Source organism: Schistocerca cancellata, chromosome 6 (genome assembly GCF_023864275.1).
Source record: "Schistocerca cancellata isolate TAMUIC-IGC-003103 chromosome 6, iqSchCanc2.1, whole genome shotgun sequence".
Classification (NCBI taxonomy): Eukaryota; Metazoa; Arthropoda; class Insecta; order Orthoptera; family Acrididae; genus Schistocerca; species Schistocerca cancellata.
The window spans coordinates 452,741,609-452,759,888 of NC_064631.1; the positions used below are offsets into that span (position 1 = coordinate 452,741,609).

Sequence of the window (18,280 nt, forward strand, 5' to 3'; positions counted from 1 at the left end):
ATCAGTCGCCTAGAACTTAGAACTATTTAAACCTAACTAACCTAAGGACATCACACACATCCATGCCCGAGGCAGGATTCGAACCTGCGACCGTAGCGGCCGCGCGGTTCCAGACTGTAGCGCCTTTAACCGCTTGGCCACCACGGCCGGCTTTTACACAGTACAAGCAGTAAAAGGACATGGGGGAAAAGTCTGAAATGGAATTGAAATCTAGGAATAAGAAATAAAAGCTAAGGTTTGCAAATGATGCTGCAATTCTGTCAGAGATGGCATACAACTAACATTTGAGCGGAATGGATAGCATCTTGAAAACAGCTTACAAGATGATTCTCAACCAAAGTAATGGAATGTAGCTAATTAAATCAGGTAATGCTAAGGGAATTACATTAGAAAAGAAGGCACTAAAAGTAGTAGATGAGTTCTGTTATTTGGGCAGTAAAATAATTGATGATGGCCAAATTGGAGAGAATATAAAATGCAGACTGGCAATTGCAAGAAAAGTATTTCTGAAAAGGAGAAATTTATTAACATTCAATATAAAAATTAAGTGTTAAGAAGTCTTTTCTGAAAATAACTGTCTAGAGTGAAGTTTTACTTTGAAGTAAAGTGTTGACAATAAACAGCATAAACAAGATAAGCATAGCAGTTTTTGAAATGTAGTGTTCAAGACGAAGAGTGAAGATTATGAGGGTAAATCAAGTAATTAATGAAGTGGTGCTGCATAACACTGAAGCAAAAAAGAGTTTTGTGCATATGTTGGACCGGTGGAATCAAGGAAGTGACAGAATTTGGTAATGGGCAAAATTGTAGTGGAAGGCCAAGGTTTGACTAAAGTGAGCAGTTTCAAGTAGAAGTAGGATGTAGAAGCTATGTGGAGCTAAAGAGGCTGGCACAGGGGAGACTATTGTGGAAGGATACAATGAATGTGGCTTCTGTGTGAAGACTACTCAACAACAACAACAACAACAACAACAACAACAACTACTACTACTACTACTACTACTACTACTACTACTACTGTTGGTGGTATATCAGCACCTTCTAGAGTAGATCTATTGCAGTTGCTTTAGATTCCTTAGAAGGTTCAATGTTCTCTGCCCCACTGTTAGCAAGTAAGCACTGAAACTGATGGTGACTGGTTTCACAGTGTCATCATTTATGACAGAACAATTATAGTCTATTGTAGGTGATTCAACTCACAGATTTTATTTGTTTCTTGCTTAACGATATCAGATTTTACTCTTGGAACACTGTCTTGGTGAAAGGTCAGTGAGCGGCTATATCTGGAGGTCAGAGCTATTTGGTTTTCAATTGTAATAATCTGCTTATGAAGTGCTGCCATGACATTACTGACTTTTCCAGAAACAGAAATGACACTTAACGGAAAAGTATTTTGCAGTAATGTGATATGCTTATTGAGCAAGAGTGTCGAGGCCTCAAGCACAATATGTAAAAAACTTCTTTTATTAACTGGTAAGAATGACAGCCATGTGATGTAGCAACTGTCATGGTATGTGATTACAATGATTCTCACGATTTAAAGTATTTTATATTGACTGACTGTTCCACTGGTTCTTGATGGAATATTTTATACATTGTGAATGAAACACACACAACACTAGTATAATATTCTACAATATTTATTATTTGTTACATGAACCGGTTTTCGACTGTTACACCATCATCGGGTACAATGTGGTGCAAAGAAATTCTGTTGGTTCAAAGATTTTAAACTAGTGCATCTACAGAATACCTCCATTTCCAGAGATGAAAAATGTTGATGTTAGAATTAGGAATAAAACAACAGGGATTATTTAATTGTAAATGTGATGTAGTGCTCTTCAGTTGAAACTTCCGGGCTGAGAGGCCATGGTCGATGTATAAAATTTCCACCTAATGTTTCGTCTCCATTTGCAGGAGACATGTTCTGAGGTCGTCTGGCTACTGCCACTGAGGCTCCAGGTACTCTCACATTTATAGAGCACATAGAGGGCCCCACCATTCGTCACGTGATGCTGACGGTATGCCTATCTTTGGAAGGCATCATCATTCTCGATTAAGAGTAATCGATTGTCATTTTGCTGGCGCAACATCGACATCCATATTTTGTCTAACTTTAAAACTTCCTCTTTTCTATTAAAATTGATATGGTGTTTGTGAAACTCTATTGCTTCTCTGTACATGCGCGCATAATAATGGGATGTTCATGCTAGAATGCTTGTCTCATTTTATTTAATTTTGTGGTTCCCATCTCGGAAAACATGCTCAGCTATGGCCGATTTTTCAATGAGTCCTAAGCGACAATTTCTTTTATGTTTGGCTAAGCAGGTGTTTACACTTCATTTTGTTGTTCCAATATATACTTGTCCACAACTGCATGGAATTTTGTATACCCCAGGTGTTGCTATGGGGTGTTGGGCGTATTTTGCAGTTCTTAAGTATTCCTTAATCTTCCTGGTGGGTCTGAAGATTGTTTCGATCCCATACTTGGCCAGAATTTTCCCGATATGGTCCGAGACTTTATTAATGAAAGGTAGGAAAACTTTTCCTATAGGTGACTGTTGGTGCTCTGGACTTCTGGCTTATTTTCTTCTTTGATGGAGGGCTCGATCAATTTCCTTGCTGGTATATCCATTTTTCATGAGGGCTGACCGTAAGTGATTTAGTTCATCTTGTAAGCAAGCCGGCTCGCAGATTTTGTTGGCTCTATCCACCAAGGTTTTCATGACACCTCTTTTTTGCCTAGGATGATAATTTGATTCCTTGTGGAGGTATCGATCCGTATGAGTGTTCTTTCTATATACCTTGTGGCCCAGCATCCCATCCACCCGATTAATCACCGAAACATCCAGGAAATTAAGTTGACCATTGCTATCTTTCTCCATCGTAAATTGTATTTTTGGGTTAATACTGTTCAGATGCACCAAGAAGACATCCAGCTCTTCATCACCATGCGGCCACACTATAAATGTGTCATCACAAATGTGTCATCAACATAGCAGTACCATTTAGCTGGCTTTTTTCTGGCAGTCTGCAGTGCTCGCTGTTCAAAGAACTCCATAAATAAATTGGCAACAGCTGGGCTGAGAGGGCTTCCCATCGCCACCCCGTTGATCTGTTTGTAAAACGCATTGTTGTACTGGAAATAAGTTGTCGTCAGGCAGTGTTACATAAAGTCACTATGTCAGTCGGAAAAATATCTGCTATATATGAAATAGCTTCGTTTACAGGCACCATGGTAAACAGTGACACTACATCGAAGTTCACAAGAATATCACTTGCGCTGACGTTAATCACCCTCAGTTTTTCAATAAAAGGCGCCGAGTTTTTAATGTAATGGTCCGTTCTGCTAAAGTATGGTAGCAGCAAACAGGAGAGATATCTGGCCACCTCTTGTGTTGGAGATCCAATGGTACTCACAATCGGTCTCAACGGGACCTGTTGTTTATGTACGTTTGGGAGTCCATATAGTCTGGGTGCATAAGCTTCCGTTTTGCAGAGTTGTTTTATATCATCTGAAGAAAGAGAAGATTGTTTTATCAGTTAATTGGTATTTCTCAAAATTTTGGTTGTAGGATGCTTCTGAAGCTTTTTATATGTAGTGGGATCCAAAAGAACACTAATCTTCTGGTGATAATCTTCGGTGTTCAGCAAACACTATAGCATTTCCTTTATCGGCTGCAAGTATAATAATGCTCTTATCCGCATTGATCTCCCTTAGTGCCCTCCTTTCCGCTTGAAATAAATTGCTGGTAGGTGGTTTCGCTTGGCGTAATATTCTGGCTGTTTCAGTCCTGATTTCATCCGCAAAATGTGATGATAACAAACGGATTCCTGCCTCCGCATTCGCTATAATGTCCTCCGTAGGAACCTTTAATGGCATGACTGTAAAGTTGCCTCCTTTCGATAGACCTGAATGTTCCTCTTTGTTAATTCTCTCGCAGGCGCAAGTTAATCACAGTTTGAGAGTTCCCAGCGACTGATGTTTCAATTCTACCTTTCTGTAGGCCATCAAATTTCTTCTTCTGCCTATTAGTTGCCATTTCTGCACTGAGCTCCATGGTCCTGAACGTTAGACAGTCCACCTTGTTCCAGTCATAACACTGAATTATGTTACTGATATATAAATGGACATATAACAGCTTACTGCTAGTTTCCGCTATTTCTTGTCGCGTCTGATGAATGCAACCACATGGAACTAGCGATGGTATGGGAACGAATTTAAATTAAATTAAATTTAATGAGACACGTGTTCTAGCACAAACATCCCATTATCATGCACGCATGTACAGAGAAGGAAGAGAGATTCACAAACACCATATCAATTTTAACAGAAAAGAGGAAGTTTTAAAGTTAGACAAAATATGGATGTCGACGTTGCGCCAGCAGAATGACAATCGATTACTCTTAATCGAGAATGATGACTCCTTCCAAAGATAGGCATACCGTCGGCATCACGTGACAAATGGTGGGGCCCTCTACGCGCTCTACAAATGCAAGAGTACCTGGAGCCTCAGTGGCAGTAGCCGGATGACCTCAGAAGATGTCTCCTGCAGATGGAGACGAAACGTTAGGTGGAAATTTTATACATCAACCACGGCCTCTCAGCCCGGAAGTTTCAACTGAAGACAACACCAGCCGTGAAAGCCTACATTGTGTGATGTAGGGCTGTTTAACTAAGATAAAATATGTGGCACATTAAATAATGAACTATAGAAAATTACACCAGCTGCACATAAAAGAAAAAATTAACAATAAACTTTGGTGATATATTCATTCCGAAGATGTGACTGAACAAAATAATCTCATGTTAAATAGATCCTAAATTACAAGCAGACAAGATACAATAATGACATTATGCATGCGAGTGAAGCAGCTGTGATTATACGAAGTCAAACTTTTTAACACTCCGAGAGCAATTACAGTAACTGAAGTAAAGGAAAATGAGATATGTGAGTAAGAGGTGTAATTTACAACATGGCCTGGATGGGATTATGAGCAGTATTTGCAGTTCAAAGTGCTGCATAAGGAAACTGTATTGGTCATTCAGTATTAATCTTGAGTTGATGGATGTGTGTTTATCAATTTCCAATGTTTCAACATAGTTCATCTTCCTTCCCTTATGGATGTGATGTAATACTTCATGTTTCAACTTGTAACTATGGTTTTCTTCAAGCTCATGGTATGCAAAAGTATTGTCTCCTCTTCTTAGTTTACAACTTCTGCAGTGTTCCTTCAAGTGGATATTTATTGCCCTGCCAGACTGACCTATATAGAATTTGCCACAAGTACTTGTAATTTTACATGTTCCACTCTTTGCCAAAGCTGGAGGTGTTGTCTTTATCATGGACAAATAGAATCCATCAGTGTTGTGCACATAAAATGATGTTTTTACTCCCCTGGATTCAAGCTTTCTGGCTAAATATAGTGAAACTTTTCCTAAGTATGGAATTGTGCACCATTTATTGTGTTCTTGAGATGTGGCTTAAGGACAGGGTAAATACACTAGTTGTTTCTAGTTTTTGTGGATTATGTGGTCCACTAAGGAAGGAGGATAGTCACTGTTTGATGCTGTTTGTCTGATTGCATTTTATTTCATATGGAAGTTGTCTTCACTCACGGGGATGAATATTAGGTGATGCATCATTGAATGAAGGGCAGCATGTTTATGGGTCTGTGGGTGTTGATAATTGGCTGGTAACAAATAATAAATATTGTACAATATTACACCAGTGTTGTGTGTGTTTTGTTCATAATTCAGGCTGTGAAAAGTTGCTAATGAGAGCATGCTTAGTGATATTACACTTATTCATGCTTGCCAACATAGATAAAAATGTCTTTAACTTTGGTAGCCATTTATTCTTTGCAACTTTACATCTCTACTTTTATTATCAGAGTTAATAAAGATCTCTAACTGAACCACAGAACAAGACCATCTTGGCAGACTGGTGGCACATTTACTGCGTTAATAATAATAGCAATCACTTCACTGTACCAGCATTTAACTTGTTCTGCGTTGTTATTGTAGCTGCATTGATAACAATGCAGAAAATTGTTTATGGTACGACACTATGAAAAATAATTTTTCTTAATGCATTAAGCTTACCTAAAATCAGTCTAAAATTAAAGTCGTCATTAAAGTATTGAGCACTAATTTTACTTAATTCTTGTAACTACCATGGATACATAGCACAAAACTTTCAAAGTTCACTTACAGAGATCTATACCAATTGTTTAATACTCTTATAAAGAACAGAGACAAAACAAGACAAAGCACTTCAAACCTCAACAACAGATTGTTTTTTAGAATGTAACTTTCTTGGACATGGCTGTATGGGAGTTAAACTTTTATATCAGTCCGGATGAGACTGATTCTGTGAATTCGGACATAATACAACAGGAAATTTACTGGGAGAAATATGGGAAGAGATTTGCAGAAAATATAAATAAAATGTTGAATTCCTTCTTGATACTATTCTGCACATAGTTAACCTCTTTAGTTTTGGTTCCACAGCCCTTTAGTACTTTTAATCTAGACATAAAGTAAACTGAAAAATAAATGGAAACAAAATTTTGTTAGCATTTGGAAAGACAGTATCATGAGCCAGAACAAGAGAACTTTTATTAAATTCATGTGACTAACTATCACTGCAAACTGTATTACAAACAGTGCTGCAAAAACCTTTATTCTGTCCTCAAAAAGATAAACAGTAAGTACTACACACAATTCTAACTGGGGAAAAATCATGTATGGCATTCCCCAAGGCTCAATCTTATATCCACTAGTGTTCCTCATATGTGAACGATCTGTGAACCATCTTCCGTCTTACAAAACACAGAATTAGTTCTTTTTGCAGATGCCACTAGTATTGTAATCAATTCAAGCACACATACAGAAACAGAAGAAATGGTAAACGATGTTCTTACACATATAACTGACTGTTTTTCTGAAAAATGGCCTCACCCTCACTTTTAAAAAGACACAGCATATTCAGTTCTGCACACGTAGGGAACTACACCAAGGGTAAGTCAACACATGGCGAGGAAATAATAAATAGGGTGGAAACTTCAAAATTCTTAAGTGTCCATATTGATGAGAATTCAAACTGGAAAGAGCACATATTGGAAAGCTTAAAAGAACTTAGTTCAGTCACATTTGCACTATGAATCATTGAAAATCTTGGGGGTGGGGATAAATCAATAAGTTTACATACTGTGCACATTTTCATTCATTAATGTCATATGGAATACTGTTCTAGTATAACTCATCTTTAAGAAAGTAATTCTTTATTGCTCAAAAACAAGCTGAAAGAATGGTATGTGATGTTCACCTATTGTTATCTTTTAAACCTCTGTTTAAGGAGTTGGGCATTCTGATTACTGCTTCACAGTATATTTATTCCCTTTTACACTTCACTAAACTTCAAAAGAAACAAAGCTGTATACAATTACAATACCAGAATGAAAAATGGCATTCTCTACTCTATGTCAAGGTTGTTTTTGGCACATAAAGGGATGCATATTGCTGCAGCTAAAATTTTTGACCACTTAACCAGTGATATAAAAGTCTGACAGATAGCAAAGTAAAATTTGAAAACAAACTGAAAAAGTTTTTCCATGACAACTCCTCCTATGGCATACACGAATTTCTGTTATAGTAATGTGTATAAGGTGGTGGGTAGGAGATGTTAATTCACACATGTATATTAATAAAATAACCTTATAAATGTCAGCATGTAGTAATATTTACAAATTAATTTGCAAAGTGAATGTCAAATGACTCATTTCACGTCATTGTGATTTATCATGCAACATTATCCACAGAACATGAGACAAACAATAAATATAACACACACACACACACACACACACACACACACACACACACACACAGGTTTCTTCCCATTCCAATAATGTATGGAGTGCACAAATAATGCCTCGTAAAATCCCTCTGCGAGTCACAAGTAGTCTAATCTTGTGTTCATGGCCACTACAGCATCAATATCTTGTCACGATAGGACAAGCAAGTCTTTTTTCAGGATAAATCCAGTCAACAGGCTCCAGTGCCTTAAGAGTATCTCTAGTAGTGTATTGTGACATACTATATGGTCATAAAGAAAATGAAACCATTGGAAAAAGTAATACGGGACATTTCAGAGACTTAACAATCCACCAAAACAAGCAATAAATAAAAAATAAAATACCACAATTAGAAGCTCTGAACTGCACAGTAGTTTGCGTAGCTGAGCACTGGTGCACAGGAACAGAAATCTGCCATGTGGAGTTGAGTTGACACAAGTAGATCCCTGACAGTTCGGAGAAGTTGACAACAGCTTCGCAGGCTTATGTCAACCAATAATGTAATCATATTTTGTAAATGTCTTTACAACAATGCTTCAGTGTTGTCACAGCTCTATAGTCAGCTACTGTTTCTTCTGCAGACATTAGCATCTCACAGCTGAAAGCTGGCAACTGCGTTGTGAGCTGTCAAGGATCTTCATACAGCATCTCTACTATATAATTGTCATTATGTCAAAGGGCCGACTTACTTTAGGGCTACTTTGAAGGGTGGAGGATCATGCATTTTCCATCAGAAAAGGAACACAGTTCAAATCAGTTGACTTTACTACATTAAGTGAAGACCGATGCTTCAAAATATCAGCTATTGAATTAATGGGGCTTGGCAACACCAAGAAATTAATCATTTTATGTAACTATCCAGCTTACAGAAGTAGTGTAGACTTTTTTTTCCAATAAATTTGCAGAAGTTCCAAATAAAGTCAATATAATTGTGTGTTGGAACACACACACAAATATCATAAATGAAACTAATAGCTCTCTCTCATAAATATCTTTCAGAGTTTTGTCATGTACCTGCTGGTCAAGAGAGCAACAAGGGCTCCTACATTGACTGTGTCAGTAACTAAACTTGTGGCCACAAATGTGCACAGGGAAAAGTGTGATGTAGCTATAAAGGATCTTGAACTATCAGACTATTTCTGCCAAATAATAACAGTAAAATCAGCTATGGAAAAATTTCCAAAACTGCAAGCATACGAATGACACTTATCATAAATCAAAATACAAGATTTTTCAAATGAACTAGGAAACCAAAGCTGGGACAAAGTGTACATGGAAACCAATGTAAAAGTGAAATTCTCAACATTATTTAAATTTAACTTCGAAAAGACATTTCCACGAGTACCCACATCAGTATCAATGTCTCACAAAAACATATGGGTAACAGGAGCTATCAATACCTCTTTCCAAACTCCTAAGTACCTAGTTTCATAAGGAAAGAGTATAATGAGCCAGGATTCTTAAATTTCTACCATAGGTACAGACTGATTTATAGGAAGGTGCTGGCTGTTGCAAAAAAGTCATTTAATGACAAAATAATATACAGTGCAGAGAACAAAAGCAAAGCAGCCTGGGATGTCATAGGAGAGACAAAGAAAGGCATAACAACTTACTGGTAAGGGAGGGAGATAAAATAATAAATGAGCCACGCCTCCTAACAAACTATGTGAATGAGCATCTTTAAAAAAATGCAGGCACCAAAAATTCCCAAAAGCAAATATAACCTCTGTAAATATTCACGCACTATGTAGAATGATTTTTCTACCAACCACAGAGTGTAAAAAAAAGTCAGTACACTTACATTAAGAACCAATGTGTGTCCTGAAACCTGCTTGGAGGTTGACAAAACATAATGAATAGTTGCTTCACATCAGGAATATTCCCAGTATATTTAAAACAGGCAAAAGTTGTGCGTCTGCTAAGATTCTACTGAATAAGCTGGAAGCACTAGGAACATGGGGGATAGCTAATGACTGGTTCCGATCATATGTAGCAGGTAGGGTACAAAGAGAAGAGGTAACACATACCTCGAATAAATCCAAACGTTTACTAAAACACTTATCAGAACCAAAATACATTAATATAAGAGTCGCTATATCTCTTTGCTGGTAACAGCACTATTACTGTCACTGAGAAAAAAGAGAACTCTTTGAAGTAAAGGAAATGAAACCTGTGGTGTCACCGCCAGACACCACACTTGCTAGGTGGTAGCTTTAAATCGGCCGCGGTCCATTAGTACATGTCGGACCCGCGTGTCGCCACTGTCAGTAATTGCAGACCAAGCGCCACCACACGGCAGGTCTAGAAAGACGTACTAGCACTCGCCCCAGTTGTACGACGACTTTGCTAGCGACTACACTGAAGAAGCCTTTCTCTCATTTGCCGAGAGACAGTTAGAATAGCCTTCAGCTAAGTCCATGGCTACGACCTAGCAAGGCGCCATTAACCATATCTGGAGAGAGAGTCACTTGTATTAACAATAGCGATGTAACACAAGGATGAATTAAAGTTAAGTATTAACGCAGCTACGTACTTTTCTTTATAGCATTCATCAGGTATCCTGTTTCAGACCTCACGCCAGCCGGCGTGTGTGTACGCGTGCATTTCGGTTACCCGTCACTGTGGACTGGCTGTCTTGTCAGTCCACAACAGTTTGGCGACGAGGATGTGATTCGAACCCACGCGTGCAAAGCACGGAAACGCCGATGCGTTGTCCCGTTTGCCTGTTGCTGAGGATAAAGCATTCGATTCTTCCGAACTTGCTTGCATGTTCATTGATGCGGAAACTGATGACGTGGTCGAATTGTTTCCGATTGATTTTCGTCGTGTAGCTACAGCCACAGCAGGTGACCCTGTCCTTGCTACCGTTTTGCGTTTTGTTGCTACGCAATGGCCCTTGTCAAAGTCACGGATCAAGGATCCGTTGGTTCGCCGATTTTTTGCTCACAAGGAGAGACTTTTTGTACGACGTGATGTTTTGTTGTTGCGTTCTGATAATGATCAGTCTAGGGTCGTGGTCCCACGTTCGTTACAGTCCTCTGTCTTAAAGCTTCTCCACCAAGGACATTGGAGTATAGTGCGTACGAAACAACTTGCTCGTCAGCACTGTACTTGGTTCGGAATCGATGCTGCGATTACGCATATGTGCTCTTCTTGCATGGCGTGTGCCGAACAACAATCCGCACCACCGCGGAAATTCTTTGCTTGGCCAAAAGCCATCTCCCCTTGGCAACGCTTACATATCGATTTTGCTGGTCCATTCTGTAATGCTCGATGGTTGGTTGTTGTCGATTCCTTCAGTAATTTTCCTTTTGTTGTCCGGATGTCTTCCACGACGTCATCTGCCACCATCCAAGCGTTGTCTGCTATCTTTTGTATTGAAGGTCTTCCACAGACTATTGTTTCCGACAATGGCCCACAATTCATGTCCGCAGAATTTCAGTCATTCTGCAAGGCCAATGATATTCAACATCTGACGTCCGTGCCGTTTTCGCCTCAGTCAAACGGTGCCGCTGAACGTTTGGTCCGGACTTTCAAGTCACAGATGTTGAAATTGAAAGAGTCGCATTCTCAGGAGGACGCGTTATTGCTCTTTTTGTCCTCGTATCGCTCTCAGCATTGTGATGGTCGCTCGCCGGCTGAGTTGCTCCATGGTCGTCCTCATCGAACCTTGATGTCTTTGCTGCATCCGCCGCATCAGGTTCCTGTGCAGCGGCAGACTCCTGCTTTTGCTCCAGGCGACGTTGTATTCTATCGCAACTATCGCGGTTCACGGCATTGGCTCGCAGGGCGCATTCTTCGCTGCCTCGAGCCGCGCGATGTATTTGGTTTTGGGGGCCTCTGGTGAGCTGCGTCGGCATCTCAATCAGCTGCGCCTCTGTCGTCGCCTGGGTTCTGCCGCTCCCCGTCTGCTTTCAGCAACGGTGCCGTCCGGTCAGCGCCCTGGGGACCCATCTACTGGCACGCCTCACCCCCAGGTGTTACCGACGATGCCTTCCATTTTGCCTCATGGCGTCGCGTGCAGTGGACGCTTCGCTGCAGCCGCCAAGCGCCTCCCTGGGTCACGCGCCGCCGATCGCTTCCCGTGACCAGCTGTCCTCCGCCATGGAACTCTTGCCCGCTCCAGACCGCATGGCGTCATCGCGCGTCGGATACCCCGACGCAATGGAGGTCGACCCTTCGGCCCCTCCTGTCTCTTTACGGGCGCATACACCGCATGTTGACGTGCACCCTGGACTAGGTTTCCAGGCGTTTCCTAGCTCCCCTCGGACCGAATGGCCGAGTGCGGGTGGCACAGCCTCGCCTGTTGTTAGGTTCCCCACCTCATCGCATACGTCAACATGGGGCCCTCCCCACGGCGGGCGGAAGCCTTATAACACGACCGTTCGCCGATTTGCGGGGGAGGAATGTGGTGTCACCGCCAGACACCACACTTGCTAGGTGGTAGCTTTAAATCGGCCGCAGTCCATTAGTACATGTCGGACCCGCGTGTCGCCACTGTCAGTAATTGCAGACCAAGCGCCACCACACGGCAGGTCTAGAAAGACGTACTAGCACTCGCCCCAGTTGTACAACGACTTTGCTAGCGACTACACTGAAGAAGCCTTTCTCTCATTTGCCGAGAGACAGTTAGAATAGCCTTCAGCTAAGTCCATGGCTACGACCTAGCAAGGCGCCATTAACCATATCTGGAGAGAGTCTCACTTGTATTAACAATAGCGATGTACCACAAGGATGAATTAAAGTTAAGTATTAACGCAGCTACGTACTTTTCTTTATAGCATTCATCACGTATCCTGTTTCAGACCTCACGCCAGCCGGCGTGTGTGTACGCGTGCATTTCGGTTACCCGTCACTGTGGACTGGCTGTCTTGTCAGTCCACAACAAAACCCTCAGGAAGTTTACAAGTTATCAACCCACACTAATACTATAAATCCAAAAGTAACTCTCTCTGTTACGCTTTCACAACTAAACCGCTGAAACAATTGCTATGAAATTTGGTATGGAGATAGCCTATGATAATGCTCAATGTGCAAGCTATGTTAGAAAGTGTGTAGTACAAGTTATTTACTGATTTTGAGAATATAACATGAACTACTGAGACTCGATTACTCTTTGAAATAGCTATTTACTCTTTCACTTTCGAACTTTACCATATTTGTGACAATGTTCTGCATAATACAATTCAACATAAAGAACCGAATTCTTACACAATCCTCAGCATGTTTAGTCCACACTTCCATACTAATATCAGTCTCAAACCTGACACATTTTAGCCACTGAACGTCAAGTGTGTCTTACAGCTTCTGAGACGCTTTAAGACTAATAACAATGATATTATTTAAATGCTGTACAACAAATAGAGAAACATTATGCCTTTACATGTAGAATGTGCGAAGCTTTAGTGGGGCTACATTTCATTATGATATGCGAGCACAGCAGCAGGTAACAGGCAGACTTATGAGGGCAGTTGATATTATTTATAAAATTTGGGATGCACAAAATTACAAACTATTTTCTTTCTTCATCAGTTTAATGCTATTTAATTACTTTAATAACTCCAGATTTCACTTTAGCACTATCACCATCAACACCACTGGTATAAATTGACAGCTCAGAGCCTTGTGGTCCAGTCAACGTGTCACTACTAATACTCACGCCTAACGCAGAACCCCCAACGTGCCATGTGCAGTCATACTTCGTTATGTCTAGTTACATGGGGGAGGAATCCCTCCATCACTCCACAGTTTTTTTTATACCATCAAGCATTTTAACATCAACTAGTACAACCACTGTACAGGAGTTACCCATTGGCAAACTGGAGCAGAGATCAGCAAAATGCTCATCAAAAATTCCTATATTCAGATGTCATATCCACTTGAATGGATGTAATTCTATGGGGATGTTCCAACTAAAGTGAACTTTCAAAACTTCACTGTACCACCAAATCAGTTTCTGCAAAAAGTGTCAGTTCTGGGATACTTTGGCACACAGAATCATTTGTTCAGCTCAAAATGGGATTTGGGCATGGGCAAGGAAAACATTGGCTTCAATTATGAGAACGGGCTCTACCACCATCAAGTTTACTGGTCATATTGTTGGTACGTGGCTCACTTCACTCACTTCTAAATTACCACAGCTACTCCGGACACATTACACTAGCAAAGATGCTGCAGAAAATATGTTGTGTGGTCCCAAAAGTTTTTAATCATCTCTCTTGATTTGCATTGATAAAGTACACAAGTTGGAATTCAGTGCAGACGTATGACGACCTGGGAATGCTAATGGTTTCCACTGGATCAGAATGAGTATCAGAATCTCAGGGAAGGGACTTCTTTATTTTTTAATTTTTTCCATTTTCAACGGGAAGAGTTTTAATTTACAGAATTAAGACAAAATAATAAAGAAGAGGAAGTAAAGAATGTTGAAGAATATAGGTTGAGATAGAAAAAACAAGTTATTAGCATTGCTGACACTCAATCATAGGGTCCTGCGTTGGATTCTGGGCCAGGTCGGATCGGATTCTCTCCCCTCGGGACTACATGTGTGTGGTGGTGTTGTCATCATTTCTGAACTGCCTTGAAATATAAGGATTTGCACCAAGAGGCTAAATGTCCCGAACGCAGCCACACGTATACAATGATTACACAATCCTGAAAGTGTTAAATCCATATTTCCACATTAGTATCAGTAAATCAAAGTAATTGACTTACTATTCATGAATAACCTGCTGAATCAATTTCTAGGTAATTTTGTATGGAGACAGCTTGAACCCTGAGGAAAAACGTACTCTACTGTAAAACATTATACCTAATAGCTTGCAGTAGGGAATTTAACTCTCTTTTTTTTCTTTCTCTTTTTTTTTTTTTTTTTTTTTTTTTTTGCATCAATGACCACAAATAATGTTAAAATACTAACACGTTTCTTGTTTAATGTACATGCTGTACAGCGCACAGATGCCCATGCCCCTAAGGAAGCACCACTCAGCTATTCAACACTTACCCACATAGCCAGACAAGTGAAGCCAGCTGATGCTATTGGATATACAACAGTTTACTTACTCATCACCACATCATAACAAAACTCATGAGTACACCTGCATGCAGGCAAAAAACTAACACTGAACATCAAGAAAACAAGTGCCATGCATTTCAGTTTGAAGAGGGGGGAATGGTACTGTTAAATTAAATGTAGTTGACATCTCTATAGGTTGTAGGAGATGCATAGGAATGAATATCAATTATCAGTTACAGTCTTGTCGATACACAGATACTTGAAAGCAAAATGCCATAGGCATGTTACTGGACTTAGAGTCCCATCATTATCGTAAAACACATGGTCAGTGTCTTTTAGTTAGCCTGCATACTACTCATACGTACATGCAATCCTTAGCTTCCACATTCTTTTCTGGGGGAGAGATGCACAAAATATGAACACTATTTTCCAACTGCAGAAAATTTCAATAAAAAACAATAAACAAACATAGTAGTAGAGCTCATTGTAAAGACTGTTCAAAACACAGGATTTAACTGTACACTGTGAGTATATTTACCAACCAGTTGTACACATCAGAAATAATACTGATAATTATTGTACAAACAACTCTGTCCACAACCACAAACAAGATCTAGACTGAACTTTTATTTATTTATCAATAGGAAATATAAAACTCAAAACAGCATTTTCTGTGCAGGAACTGTACAATAAATTACCACAGGAGATTAAAAAAACTCTAAAGCAAACTTGTTTAAAGAGGTTGTTAAGTGATATATTCTGTACATTAAAGGATTACTTAGATTCACAGAGAATGGGTTTGGTAAAAAAATGTAACACAAATTAATAATAATAATAATAATAATAATAATAATAATAATAAAACAATCAACATTCCATGTAACACCTTCACACTGTATTTTTACATTTATCTTTCCTTTTTCTGGAAAAAATAAAAAAAACTACTCCTCGAGCTATGCGATGTATAATACTAACACCCTTATCCTCTTTCTGAGTGCAACATTTTAATCGTTACACAGGGATGGTGAGTCAGTCCAGACAGGTAATATCAAGATACACATGGTCAACAAATAGTTCAAACAAAGAGAATAATTTCGGCCTAACGAGGTGGTACAGAATTAAAACGGGGATAAGAAAAATGGCAAAGTTGCCTTGATTGACACAACAAACCTGAAGCATTGAGGAATCACAGAAGCATAAAGACAGAGATAGATGGGAAAGGAGAAAATCATACTTCCAATCATTGGGTAATTTACAGCAGCTTAAACTGGCGGGGACGGGGGGGGGGGGAGGGCCAAAATTTGGGAACCTACAAATGTTTGTATTACAAAAGGCTCAATACTTATGTCTTTTTTGCTGCCCATTTATCCATTTGCTCCCAATCTTTTCCCATGCAGCTCGTAGCGTAGATTACAATATTAAGATGAAAATCCAGGTTATGTTTCGGCACATACCTGTATTTGTCATTCCATGGTCTCCAACAACAAGCAGTATTGTATTATTATCCATAGTGTTAACAACTTCACTGAAATTAAAATACAGACATACCAGAATTATAAAGTAGAAAAGTAATTTCTTTGGTAAATGCATCCACAGTGCACTGAGTTGGTTATTCTTATAATATACAAACAAATGCAATAATGGAGGCTATTTACCTTATTACATGATTCATTTCCTTGAGCTTTCTTGCCATTTCTGGATGGTGTGGTCCATACCTGTGGCCACAATGATCTACACCCAGGAAATGCGATATTATCAAATGCCAATCTTGTTTTCTAATTTCTGGCAAAAGATGTGTCTGAATACCGCTGTCAACCGTATCCAGATCCCATACATTGAATGACGGATACGCATATTCTCTTAAGAAGCGGCCAGGATACAACCCAGACCATGTGTCATCTCCCATGAAAACGATACTCCTATTGTGCCTTTTCAGTTGGTCTATGACATTGTCCTCATTGATTTCTGGAGTAGCAAAATTAGAGCCTATGTCAATGAAAGTCGGCAAACTGCCTGTGGTCATCCCTTTAAGGCGCTGCATTGTTGTTGTCGGTGGATCAGCAATAAATTTGTACAGTCTGGTTCTTTCGGGTTTTTCCTTCAATAAATCACGTATTACGGTCAGCTTATTTTTAAAGGGTGTTTCCTGGGCGTTCTCATCGTAGGAAACGAAATCAAATTTTAAAGCGTCGATTACAATCAGTATAACTTTAAAGCTATTTACTGCTGAAATAGATTCGTGTAGTGCAGTGCATTGGTCCGTGAATGTCTCCTCATTGCTTGAGTGACTTAAACTGTCGACTCTGTCTTTCGTAACATATAAATCACAAATTGTACTAGGTTTAGTGCTATCATTCCGAAATAAGGATTCCCTGGTAAGAAGAAAACCGCGACCGAAAAGCAAAATTCCTGTTACTAGTAAATATGAAAACCAAATTAACAAAATAAAATACTTCCACGCCCTTCCCATGCTGCTGGTCACCCCATTTACACACAGTCACTCTTCAAGCCATCATCCACACACCATTCACTACCGTGCCTTACGGCGTAAACATTCGGGGAGGTGGGGTATATTTATATTTACATCAGGGCAGGCAACGTAAACGCATCTTCCCGGAAAGAAGCTATACTCAGAGATGAAACGGTAAGTTCGGAATATAAACAAAAGGACTTTCTAATTCAGATGCTCTGAAGTATAACCACTATAATACCATAATGTTATAAAAAATGAACAGCAGACTCCAACATATGTAAAAAGCTTTTAAGTAAATGTTCATAATTGATCTGAGAAGTTTGGAATAGTGATGAGTTTTTCAATTCAATATCCGACTAAATACCATATTTGTAAATTTTTATTATTTTATGTTGGCTACTTGCTAAAATAATTGTTTAACAGAAAATTAATACCCGTTACTTTGCTTACATAATGTATATTTTTATTTAACATCTGCCGAAAACTACTCCACTAAAGAAGAGAGGTTGCCTAGGCCAATTCACACTCGCCGTCACGTCACGCAATTTGTTTAGCCGACTACCGAACAGTGAACCACAATACAAAAAGTCGGAGTGTAGAATCGGAATTCGGGAACTGAGGAACTGACAAAGATAAAGTTTATTAATGGCCAAAGCAAATTTCATAACGTATTTTGCGGACATGGAGGCGCATTTCATTCATGGTTGTTAATCGGTATTGTGTGGTTAAATACACGTATGTGAAACAACATTTCAGAACATTGGCATTTAGTTGCTAGCGAAAATATACACATATAAACACATCGAACAATATTTATAAGAGATAAATAGATTCTGTTTATCTTGTCCATTGTGTTTTTATTTCACATAACTAATAACTTCATGAACACCTGCATTTTTCTCCTTCATTGAAGTTGGCTTTTTCACTTAAAA

At 39.4% G+C, this 18,280-nt stretch overlaps 1 protein-coding gene across 1 annotated transcript in view; it reads right to left on the bottom strand.

Moving 5' to 3' along the window:
- LOC126190846 (GPI ethanolamine phosphate transferase 3) overlaps nt 1-17,494 on the bottom strand; it is a 96,549-nt gene extending 79,055 nt beyond the window's left edge. The window contains exons 1-2 of the mRNA XM_049931431.1: nt 16,531-17,494; nt 16,330-16,400 (exon numbers count right to left, since the gene is read on the bottom strand). Of these exons, the coding sequence (XP_049787388.1) occupies nt 16,330-16,400; nt 16,531-17,345 (886 nt within the window). The 5' untranslated portion in view covers nt 17,346-17,494. The remainder of the gene's footprint in view (nt 1-16,329; nt 16,401-16,530) is intronic.
- Between the last annotated feature and the right edge of the window lie 786 nt (nt 17,495-18,280).